This window comes from Podarcis muralis, chromosome 13 (assembly GCF_964188315.1).
Source record: "Podarcis muralis chromosome 13, rPodMur119.hap1.1, whole genome shotgun sequence".
Classification (NCBI taxonomy): domain Eukaryota; kingdom Metazoa; phylum Chordata; class Lepidosauria; order Squamata; family Lacertidae; genus Podarcis; species Podarcis muralis.
In genome coordinates, this window is record NC_135667.1 from 51668 (window position 1) to 63789 (window position 12122).

The 12122-nt window shown below is 53.1% G+C and overlaps 1 protein-coding gene across 1 annotated transcript; it reads right to left on the reverse strand.

Moving 5' to 3' along the window:
- Nucleotides 1-228: 228 nt before the first annotated feature.
- Nucleotides 229-11502, reverse strand: LOC144325239 (NXPE family member 3-like). The gene is made up of 5 exons (XM_077917889.1): nucleotides 10960-11502; nucleotides 6917-7644; nucleotides 5686-5759; nucleotides 5240-5452; nucleotides 229-4396 (listed from the first exon to the last, which is right to left on the reverse strand). Exons 1-5 carry the CDS (start codon nucleotides 11038-11040, stop codon nucleotides 3867-3869), a joined length of 1626 nt encoding a protein of 541 aa, XP_077774015.1. The 5' UTR covers nucleotides 11041-11502; the 3' UTR covers nucleotides 229-3866.
- Nucleotides 11503-12122: the final 620 nt, after the last annotated feature.

Consider the following 12122-nt stretch of genomic DNA (forward strand, 5'->3'; position numbering starts at 1 on the left):
TTTGAAATGTAATAAATGGGTGGCTAAAGGCAAAATTCTTTTAATTCACTTGTAAATGCAGGAAACCTCCCCCAGTGTATCACAGTGGTTTTTTGCCCTGGGGAGCAGGCAGAAACCAGAAAGCCCCTGAAATGCAGGAATCTTGTGCAACGCGGGACTCAAACCTACAACTCTGATATTAAGCCTCTTAATAGATAAGGTTCTATCCCTCAGGTACATCTATCCCAGTAAATATTCCTATTGATTTTTAATTGCATTTTAGTTCCTTCTCTTATTCTTTGTACTTTGTTGTATTACAGTTTGAATTGTGTAGCATATGGCAAAATACAATGTGTAAGATATAAAACAAGCAATAAAAATGCAAGGAAAGATCACACAGCACCTAACAAAGAACATGGCAAAGGCTGCAATAAGCTGAACAAAAGTGGTCTGCTAAATCCCTCAGCCATTTTCAAGCAGCCCATGAGGAGAGGAGTTTGGGAACCCCTCCTGCCATTAGCTTCTTTGAGGACTTTGGATGGAAAGTAGCAGGCAAATCTTCTCCATGTATCCTTGCATCTCTGTCCAGCTGTTGCAGCTCAGGATCTTTGTGAATAAAACAGGCACCTCCTTCTCTCCGGAAGCGTTACTGGCCTTGAAAGGGTTCAAAGCAGACACCAGCAGGCAGGGGTGTCGCCTGGGGGTGTCAGAGGGGCCAGGGTCCCAGGCACAGTTTTTGGAGAGGCCAAGAAGCAGGAGCCCCCTCCATGCAGGCGCCAGGCTGGGGGTGCCTGCATGGGACCCCTTGCTCCATGCCCACCAAGTGCTGTGTTTGCTGGGGAGGGGGGGGCAGCGCAGGGCGGCCCTGCTTGGCTCCAGGGCAAAGGGTCACTCTGGCAATGAGGGCAAGGGTGCCACCACAGGCTCCTCCACCCTCTGGTCCCCTGATGTACTCACACCCCCTCCCCTGGCACATGCCCCCCCCCCCGGTGCCAGGAACGCACGCTCTGCTGCTGCCAGCAAGTGTGAGCGGAAGTTTGAGATCAAGTTGCTGTCCTGGCTGAAGCGGAGCAGGTCTGGGCGTGATCAGGGCTGGCTGGATGATTGTCTGGGAGCCATGGTCCCTTCCAGACCAGAGCACAAGAAGAGCCCTGCTGCTCAGACCAGAGACCAGTGTCTGGGCAGAAGGATGGGGGTCGAGATGCTCCTTCAAGTATATTGCGCTGAGGCTGTTTAGGGCTTTAAAAGTCAGCGCCAACACTTTTAATTGTGCTCAGAAACATACTGGGAACCAATGTAGCTCTTTCAGGACCAGTGTTATATGGTCTTGGCGGCCACTCCCAGTCACCAGTCTAGCTGCCACATTCTGGAGTTGTTGTAGTTTCGGGGTCACCTTCAAAGGTAGCCCCACGTAGAGAGCATTGCAGTAGTCCACATGGGAGATAACCAGAGACAGATGAATGCAAGCAGGAAGACTGCTAATCTGGGCCCTGCTAGGCCTACGTCTCCGTCATGCACACAGCAGAGCAGCCATGATATATCAAGATGAAGGACACCAGACCTCCTTTGTGTCTAACAAACTGCTTGGAGCCATGTGCACATATTGGCTGCTTTAGATAAGGTTCATGGAGACATTGGCCTTACAACTGGGCAGCAGGAACAGCAGCCAGGATCCAAGACAAAGGTGTCAGGCACTTTGGCAAAGCGGCGCTGAAGGGGCTTCAAAGTTCCCTCCATGGAACATTGCTAATCCAGGGCAGTTTCCCTGGCTGTTTTTCCTTTTCTGCCTTGGTGCCTGCTTTGCTTCACATGCTGTTATGAGGCTGGCAGCCATGGATTGTTACTGATCTAAACCTAGATTAGTTTCACAACCAGATGGGCTGGAGGGAGTCAGGAGTTGCATTATTTGCTGTAACTGATAGCTCTGTGCTTGCTACTTCTTAGTTCCTGTGCAAATTAAGTTGCATTTAATATAATCATGTGAAAATAACTTTATTCTTAAATATTTCATCTTGCCTTAATTCCTTTCAATTCAATTTTCTATGCCACTCCTGCATAAGGTTTACATCATTTATCATTCTGTTTCATTTCATTTACTAATCTGTTGCACACCACCCCAATCTCCAAGCGCTGAGAGTCCCCGGGGATTCCAGGCACATACCCAGGGTTCAGTTGGGTTGGAATGAAAGCCAGCAGAGACCATGGTGTCTTCAGGATGTGTGGCTTATTTACACATATCTACAACCCGAGCGTAGGGTGCTGGGGCTCCCAGCACTGACACCCAAGAAGGTCTTGCTTCTTGATCCAGCACGTCTCTCCTTCTCTGGCCTCTGCCTGCTTCCAGCCCAGCTCATACACACCCAGCTCTGGCCATTGTCCTTCTCACCACCAGCCAGGTAAGGGAGGGCAACTACCTGTCTGCCCTCTGACACAAAGCCATTCCATTCTTATACTAGTGACCCATATTTAGGGGTCATTATGGTCCTTACCTGACTAATTCAACAAAGGGATCCTCAATTAGATGTTGACCCTTACTGGATCCAGGAATTACGACACAGGCATCATACAGCCTAACTGCACATGCTCTGAGGTCCAAGCACAGTGGGCAGCCAAAGAGGACAGCAGTGTGACTGGGGTGGTGTGAGGGAGGCGCCAGTGCCTCTCAGGGGAGACCTAGCTGGCCCTTCTGGGGTTGAAGGGATCATCAGGCCCCAAAGCCACAAGTGTAACAGTCTTCCTCCCACCCTGCTCATAACAGAGGACACTTTTGGTCCCCCAGAGTTCCAGACTGTGTTTGTGAATTCTAAAGTGTCATCAATAAAAGGCACATTCCTAAGTGCACAAGGTCAATGCACCCACGTAACTGCATAAACCTCATGTCTGAAAATGTACAGCAGCCATGCTTAGCTCCTAGCCAACCTCAGAGACTCCCTCAAGACACAGAGCAGGGAATTCCTAATAGGTTGCCCCTCTGTGAACAGATTTGACAAGGATCTATTGAATGGCCAAGCAGACCTGTTAAAGGAGCAGATATCTGTCCTTGGCAATGGATTCTGGAGTCCAGGTATTCACCATTTCAAAAGGATGTCTCCAACATCCATTAAGTATTTCCAGGCAACTTGATTGACAGACTTGAAATACGTTGGAGAAATATGGACTCTGAGCATGATCTGATTTCCATGTGCAGCCAATTTTGTGATGTACCGGTGATGTGTGTTGGGGTGTTCTTTCTGTGACAGGGCAGTCACTCTCTGAGGGTTTAAAAATTGTAACATGCTTTTGTTCAGGGCTCCCTCACCTCCTTGCAAGGGGGGCAGGCGGGGGTGAGTCTATTGCAGGGATTGGCAAGGTTTACCTCGCCTGGGCGGGTTCACTCCAGCAGAGATCCCTCCATGGGCTGGATTGCGTGTGCCTGTGCCTATGATTTCCGGCATCTGCATCTGCGCAGACGCAATTTCCAGCGTCTGCATCTGCACAGATGCAGTTTCCAGCATTGTGAAAACGAGTCCCCGTTCTGCGCTACACCAGTTTACTGCAGTGTGTGGGGACTTGCCAAGCGGGCGGCTCGGTTCGGGGGGGGGGCTCATGGGACAGTTAAACGACCCCTGTGGGCCACTTGTGGCCCATGGGCCATAGGTTGCCGACCCCTGGTCTATTGCAACAGACCAATACAGATCAGCAGCTTGCCTTCCTTCCATTTGTATCTCTGACCACAGCAGACCTCCAGGGACAGCCATAACATTTGTGGCTGGGGGGAAAGGGTGCCCCCCACTTTTCTGGAGGCCCCTTTTCCCACTGTAGGGGATCTTCAACCCGCTGTGCAGAGTGTGGCAAGGCATCTGGAGACCCCCGCCTGGGGCTCCTTCCCTCTTCCTCCTGGCTCAGTCTCACGGGCAGATGTAGGAGAGGAAGGAGGCAACTTCATTCCTCACCACGACTTTCCCAGGGTGGATGTTGTCGGGCAGGTAGTGGCAGGAGGTCATGGCCCAGGCATCCACAATGGCCACACGCAGGCCGGCGAACATGGCGCGCAGCAGGTGGTCCAGCTGCAGAGAGAGCCAGTCGCTGCCGTAGACAGACTTGTAGCCGGTGTTGGCCGTCTTGATGACCACGGTGGTGAGGGGGCTGCGGGCCAAGAGCTGGGCCACAGCTTGCCGCACCCGGTGCAGCCGCCGGACGTAGACCTCCAGGGGGAAGGTGGTGAAGTGTGCCCAGAGTGTGAAGGCCACCACAGTGTCAGGGCCACCGCCCAGCGCATCCAGCTCGTTGGCCAGGTAGTGCAAGTCAGCCATCATGGTCTTGTCAGTGCGCAGAGGGAGACCGTGGGCACGCCAGCTCAGCACCAGGCCTCGGGTGGCCTCCACGGCCAGGAGAGGCCCCGACTGGTAAGTGACGTGGAGGTCGATCTGCTGGAGTGCTGGCAAGAGGGGCAGGGAGAGAGGGGGGGACAGAGAGAGATTCAGACCCCAAACCTCCCTGGGTTCTCCTGCTCTGGGTCCTGCCCACCCTCACAGGGACAGGGGGTGTAGCAGCTAGAGTAGTGGTTAGGATCACAGAATAGGAAGGGATCCCCAAGGGTCATCTACTCCAACCTTCTGCAACTCAGGAGTAAACTTTATTCTCTGGGCTGCACTTTTGGAATAAAAATCTACTCCTGCCACACCAAACTTTTTCATTAATAAGAAATGTGTTGGAAAACCCAAGTTGGATTGTCCTCCGCATTTCTTGAGGCTTGCTCTCATTTGGAAGATAGATCTATCCATATTCTGCAAATGCAAAAAATGATTTTGATGCTGTACTATACTATAATTTAAGCATTTCTCGAATTGCCCTTGAATCTTCTGCCACACTTGCTATCCTCTCCTGCTACCCCCCTATGGTGCATCACACTCTTTGAGAACCCGCTCGGTTAGAGTGTTGGACTCAGACCTTGGAGAGACCAGGGTTTGAAGAGTTGCTGGATAGCTCAGTTGGTAGAGCACAATAATCTTTCACTCAGGTTCATGGGTTCGAGACCCATGTTGGGTAAAATATAGTTATTTGGCCCCTTCCATGCTTCTCCTAGCCCCAGCCATCCATTCCTCCTCTTTCCACCCGGCATGACCAAATGGGACCTCCCCTGTACACCCCTGCTCATTGTCCTCTTCCCTCCCTTTCTTTTTGCCTGGTCTCCTCAGCTCAGCTCAACCTGCCTCTGGTTCCACCTGAATGCCCAAAGTGTCCCCCCCCCTGCCACTGCCCCAGGGGACCAGGCACTCACAAGGGATGAATTCCACCAGGAACTCCCACCACTGGCGCAGGGTGGAGTCTCCAACCATGTGGACGATCTTTCCTTTCAGGCAGCTGAGGGCCGAGTCTGGAGTAGTGAAGAGCCGACTGGAACACAGCAAGGAAACCCAGGTGTCCTGGTAGTAGAAGCCCACTGGGTTGGCGGGGGCAAGGCCAGGGCGGCACGGCTGAGGGGGTGGCGTCACTGCAGGGAAGCGGGCAAAGGAGAGAGATGGTCAGCTCCCACCAGGCCCGAAAAGTGCCACTCTATCCATAGAGACAGGAATTCACCATTTCAAAAGGATGTCTCCAACATCCATTATCAAGTATTTCCAGCCAACTTGATTGGCAGACTTGAAATATGTTAGAGAAATATGTGACCAGGTAATAAAGGGACCAGGAACCAGCAGGGGGCAACTGACCCCCCTGGCAACTCACCGATGGCCTGCTGGGGCTTGGACAGCACCTGGATAACAGGCACACTCCCTGGGATGGGTTGGTCTGTCACAGCCCTGTGTGGACAGAGAGAAATGAGAAGTGGGGAAGGGGAAGAGGGGGTCCTGCAGGTGCTGCTGCCTGGGCTGCGCTTCTGGGAAACTCCTGGCTCTAGGGAAGAACAAAGGGCACCAAGGGCCCCCAGAGCCCACCCCCAGAGCCCCTCCAGCGGCTGGTTCCGGCTGCTGACTGACCGGGCTGGTGCATCTCCTGCCTCGTCTCAGCCTTTCCTACCTGCTGCTTTTACACGAAAGGGTCACAGGATGGCTGTGGAGTCAGGGCCCAGAGAGACACTCTGCAGAAGCCGCCCAGGTGGCCCCTGGGAGATGGAGGGGCGCCTCCCCCTCCCTCCCCTCCCCACCCTGCTCTTTGTTGTTTTTCTTCAAAAGATTCTGTTGGGGGGGGGATAGACAAAAATTAATATCAAATATCTTTTGAGAATATCAAAGATAAAAGAAACAGATCTAAATAAAAGCACAAACAAAAAATGAAAAAGAAAAATAGGAGGGAAAGAAAAGAAGAAAGAAAAAAGGAGAACTTCTGATTCTTTGTCTGTCGACTGCATATAAAAATTATTCAAAACATTAGAAAAGAACTGTGGAATTTTTTAAAATATACGATTACAGCAGAGAGACTCTTGTGTGGACAAAGATGGAAGTATTTATTATTGTTTAATATGGAGGTTGTTGAAGTTGCTGGAAACAAAGCTGATATGCCTGAGAGAGAGAAACGATTGCTAACGTTTATTAATAACAATAATTAGAGAACACCTTCCTTGTGTAAAAAGGAAAACGAATTAATCTGTGACATTTGTGTTGGAAGTTTCGGGAAATATTGCCAGTTGTAGGTCATTCTAGAGTGAATATTTTGAATACTTTCTTTTATGTAACTGACAGACAAAAAATAAGAAGTCTTTTTTACTTTCCCTCTGTTTCCCTCTTTTCATTTCCCCCTTTCCTTTCCTTTCCTTTTCTCTTTTTGTTTTCCTTTGGTGTTTTCTCTTCTCTTTCTCTCGCTGTTTGTTTTCATCTAGTTTATTTTCTCTTACTCTGTTATGAAAATGCTTTAACAAAACCTTATTAAAAGCAGAAACAAAAACCCCACCTCTCTCTTTGAAAGACCTGTCCAACAAGCCTCCTGGGCGACTTGGCACCCTCCCCGCCGCCCTCCTCACCTCGCAAAGAAAGCCTTCTCTCTGGGCGCCAGCACGCTTTTGTAGCGCCCCGACGAGTGGCGCACAAGGGCCGCGCAAGGGTGCGCCTGGGGCCGCACGCAGAACCAGCGCTCGCCGGTGCCCGGGTCCACGTACTGGCAGGCCGGCCCGGGCGGCGGGTGGACGTTGCACTCGGTCACCTCTTCCTTGCCCGGCTGGTCTGGCTGCGCGAAGTAGCCGGAGAAGGCGACCGTGGAGGGCTGCGAGCGGCGGATGCGGCGCAAGAGCGCCACGGCCTCGCTGGAGTGGGTGAGGCGCACCGCCACGCGCACGGCGCCCGCCCACAGCAGCGGGAAGGCCAGCGTGTAGGAGCCGTTGCCGTGGTCCTGCACCGTCCCGGCCGCGGCCGCCTTCAGCTCCGGCGAGTGCACCTTGGCGCGCACGAAGTCGCCCCCGTAGCGCTTGCGCCGCCCGGCGTGGTCGCGCGCCTCAAGGCGCACCAGCAGCGTGTCGCCCACCGTGTAGTTGCGCGGGGCGTGCAGGAGCGCATAGCCGCTCTTCTCCGGGCTGGTGGAGCTGGCGAACGCCACGTCGGCGGCCTCGGCGGGAGCCTGCCACGCGATCAGCGGGAGCAGCGCCTGCATCTCGCGGGCGTCTGGGGAGGGCATCGGGGCCCGGCGGGGGTCGCGCGCTGGCGGGGGCGCCGACTGGGCCCGGAGCTCCTCGGTGGCGATGATGTAGTACAGCACCTGCGGAGACCGAAGGAGAGCCGTCAGGCGGGCAGCAGAGCGGCGGAATAGCCTGTGGCTGCTGGCTCTAGGGTGCCTCGAAGGAAAACTCGCGAGCAGGCTCCAAGCGCAGGGCAGTCTCCCCTTCTGGCAGGGCTGGCACCCAGAAGCATAGCTGCCTCTGTAGAGTGCCACGCTTAGCCTTTGTGGCCAGGAGCCATCGCGAGCCTATTTTAAAGAGGTCTAGAAAGGGAGACCCCCCCTCTCTTTTCCCAGCCCCCACCCTCGAAGATGATGGTGGTGGTGAATTAAATTTGTATACCGCCCTTCATCCATAGAGCTCAGGGCGGTTCACAGCATAAACATGGCCATTCACATCCTGCACCGGGTCTTTCCGCGCTCCCCACGATGCCCGCTGGCTACCGAGGAGAGACCCCAGGCCCGGGCTTTGCGCAGGGGGGTGTCTATTCCCTCTGTGCGCCAGGTGCCTCCAGTGAGGCTGAAGGGCAGGTGGGTGGATGCTCCTGACAGATTTGGGCTTCTGCATTCTGGCCATCTTTTAGCGCAGTGTTTCTCAACTGGGGGCCATATGGCTCCCTGGGCCCTCCCCCCAGGATATTCCAAGGGGGCCACAGATGAAAATCGTGTAAATGGGGCGGCGGCGGCACGAGACTGGGGGGGCCAGAGAGAGAAGTGAGAAGTGAAGAAAACAGAAGTGACCTAGAGAAATAAACAAGAAAAAGACGTTGCTGTTTCTTTGCAAGAAGTGCTGCTTGAGCTGCAGAATGAAGTAGCAGCCAGAGTAACTTTCAGTCAAGAAAAACACCGTTTTTGGATAAAGTGTACAATATCTTTAAAGTTTTCACAGCTTTGGGATAAAGCAAAATTGTTTTACTGGCATTTCCTACGTCTTACTTAGTAGAAGAAGGTTTCTACCTGGCCTGAGCAGTCTGAAGGGCGGGGGGGGGGCAGCAGAGCGTAGAGGAGAGGGTCCCTGCCTAACCCCTTTCCCACCAGCTATTATCCAACTCAATATTATTCCAGGCTGACCCTGCTTCTCCTTAGCCCCGGGAAGCCATGAGTCAAGAGAGAAGCAAGAAGCGAGGAAAGCTGAGCTCCTTCAAGGTTCAGCAGACCCCCCCCCCCAACCCTGAGGATGGCACCCTTCCCCAGCCCACTGGGACCTCAAGCCCTGCAGGAAGGAGGGGCAGAGCAGAGGGGGGCAGGGCATCTCCTGGTTAAGCTCCGCTGGTGCCCTTGTGGGGCTGAATAAACTATGGAAGGCAGGGAGGTGCAATCCAAACATCTGAGGCTGAGGTGCGGCTCCGGAAGTGGAAGGAACATCCATCATACTCCCAACAACCGCTTATTATATTTGCTCCAGCAGGAACAGAGTCTTCCAAGAAGGATCTGGGAAGAGCCAAAGGGAAGGAGGGGAGGGGAGTGCCCGGAGGCAGAGCCCCTGCTAACACACACACACACACACACACACACACACACACACTTCCCAGTTTCCTTTGGGGGAGGGAACATGAGACATTTTCTCTCAAAAAATTGACCCTGCACAAGAAGCTACTGTAAGGAAGTTTTTGATTTTATTTTTAAAGCAAAGCTACCTTTCCCCTTTTTAATCTTAACTCCCAATTTGGACTGCTCTTACTTTGCTCCTCACACACACCAAACACACAGCAACACCCATCAATTCTGCAAGTCCTCTTCCTACAGAGGGAGAGGGAAAGCAGAGGGACAAATCCCCTCCTCCAAGCTCCAAATCCAGCAGGGATTCTGAGGGCAAACCACTGCAGAGTGCGTTTGACCCCAACTTAGATAGAGGCACCACACGACTCCCCTCAAAGATTCCTGGATTTTGTTTGGGTGAGGGGAAATCTGGTCCAGTTGGGGGTGAACTACGGCTCCCAGGATCCTTGGGGGGAAGCCGTGTCCCTTAAATGTGCACATCCAGAACCCTGGCTGAGAAGGGCTGGAGGGGGAGATTAAGCAGCACTTCCCTCTCATCTCCACCAGTCAGTCGAGCTCTTCCACATCTCATTCCCTTTGGCACCCAGCTCACTTGCTCCTGAAACATTACTGAGCAAAATGTGAGCACTCCAGGCAAACCAAGAGGCAGCTCATAGAATCATAGAATCGTAGAACTGGAAGGGACCCCGAGGGTCATCTGGTCTGTAAGGAATAAAAATGTCTCTTTTTCATAAAAGCATAAAAGGTCAAAAGGCCTCCAAAGTTGCAGCTTCTGAGCAGAATGTTGCAACAACTCAGAAACCATAGACTCGCTTGGGGACTTATCTTTACTGGCTTGGGGTTAGAATGCCAGAAAACAGGGTGGCTTACTGCTGGAATGTGGTTTAGACACTTCAGCAGGGTAGAACTGGATAGAAATCATGTGCGCCTAAGGGGTGGTCAGGTTGTGGCTTCATCACTTGGGTAAATGCATGAGAACACACTTCCTTATTTGGGTAAAAGTAATTAAGAGTGATGGTCCCTGGATTTAGAGGGATGGGAGATGTCAATAGGGGCAGAGAGTTTAATGTTTTAATTAGGCGGTCCTGATAAGACTGTAACCCCTGTGTGCCTCCACCCAATGGAGAACAGGTGATATAAACTTGTGTTTTACTAAACTGGGGTGTGCCTGCTTTTGGGACACCCAAATCTTGAAAGAAACGTATATGTAATCAATAAACTAACTTTTTGCTGCTTCACCAATTTTGCTCAAATTTTTATTTAAAGGTCCCAGAACCCAGAGTCTTGGGGCCGGTGTTTTATATCTCACATAGTCCAACCCCCTGCAATGCAGGAATCTCAACTACAGCATCCAAGCCACACACCTCAGCTTAAAAACCTCAAAGGAAGGAGAGACACCCCCCCCCGAATGGGTCTTTTGTAGGTACTTGTGGGAACTTCAGGATGGGACCCCCACCCCCCCACCCCCGCTCAGGTTGCACGTCTGTCTGACACTGTCTGGCTTGATGGCGAATGCAAGTAGTGGGGCTGAGCAAGTCAGACCAGGAACAGGCCCCACAGAGGCAAGATGTCCACTCTTGACCCACATCGCCATTCCTTTTCAATCACATGCACACCCCAAAGTCAACCCCACTGAGCCCTCCCCACTCCCTGCAGGGGCTTTTTAGTTGGGGGCAACTTGACTTAGCCCAGTGACCAGCAGCAGCCCCAGGAGACGCACATACCACCACAATGCTCCCACCCGCCCCTCGAAAGACTGCATCCCCCAAAGGGCTCCATTCAGCTTTTACCCCCACCCAGGCCTGGTATTTTTAGAGAGCATGTTACTCCCCCAGTCAACCTGCCCCCTTGACTCACCACCAGCAGGAGGGTTAGTCCAAAGCAGAAAAAAGCAGCTGGTCGGTAGCCCCCAGAAGTCTTCTTGGCCAGGTGCCTCATTGCTTCCTCTGCAGGACGGTCTGTGCTGACAGGGCACGAAGGTGGGAGTGACTTGCTCTCAGAGAGGCCAAGCGCAACCTGCGAGGGGCAGAGAGCAGCCCAGGTGAAGGGAGGAAGGGAGTGGAGTAGTGAGGCCCTGGGTCCAGGGACAGGCCTGTCTCCAGCTCTGGACCTTGCAGTGGGACTCTGACAGCCAGGCTACGGACCTTGAGAAGAGGACTCTCCCTTCCTGCACTGGATCTCCACCTCAATGGCCGCCTGCCAGGGAAGGGACTTCTGCAAGCAGATCTCCTCCTCCAGGGCCTCCTCAGAGGCCCCTTCCCAGCCCCATCTCTGGTGCCATCACAGCAACTGAGGCAGAGTCCATGGAGGAGGAGGAAGAAGAGGAGGAAGGCCCCAATATTGTCTGCAGGGCAAGCAACTCTGAACAGTTGCAGAAGGGGCAGCGGAGGAGAGGGTGTCTCCTCCTGGACTGCCTTCTCAAAAGGAGCACCTGAGGAGCAATCACCAGGGAGAGGCAGGGCAGCTGCTGGAGAGCCACTCCTCTGGCTGGGCAAGCAGCCACATGAGTCAATGTTGTACATAAGTAGCCAGGGCTCATCTCCTGTGGATCTCAAGGTGGAATTATTATTATTATTATTATTATTATTATTATTATTATTATTATTATTATTAATTATATATTATATTTATATATTAATCCCTGAGAGGCAGGTTGGGCTGAGAGGTAAAGACAGGATTTGAACCCTGAGCTGTGTGGCAATCCCCCCTCTTGCTGTGGGCGGGGGGCGGGGGGGGGAGCAGGGGCGCCGACTTATAAAAAATATTGGGGGGGCCCATACCGGGGTCCTGCCCCGGGAAGTTTTCTAAGTTCCAATGTCAGCAGCGCCCAGCAGAGCAGCCCTCTCGGCCATGGCAGCCCGGCTCTCCCAGCCCCCGGGGGCCGCCCTCCTCCCTCGCGCACCCGCAGCATTCCCGCCCGGGGAGGCGGCGCCCCCAAGGACTCAGGTTCGGTTGTACCTGAGAAGCCGAGCACCTTGGCTCCCAAACAAATCGGCTTCTGAACAATCGAAACCTGGAAG

Coding starts and splice junctions, on each gene's coding strand:
- LOC144325239 (XM_077917889.1), bottom strand. CDS start 11,040: ATGAGGCACCTGGCCAAGAAGACTTCTGGGGGCTACCGACCAGCTGCT. Junction 7,645..10,959: donor GACTAACCCTCCTGCTGGTG/GTGAGTCAAGGG, acceptor CGGTCTCCGCAG/GTGCTGTACTACATCATCGC. Junction 5,453..5,685: donor CAAGCCCCAGCAGGCCATCG/GTGAGTTGCCAG, acceptor GCTTCCCTGCAG/TGACGCCACCCCCTCAGCCG.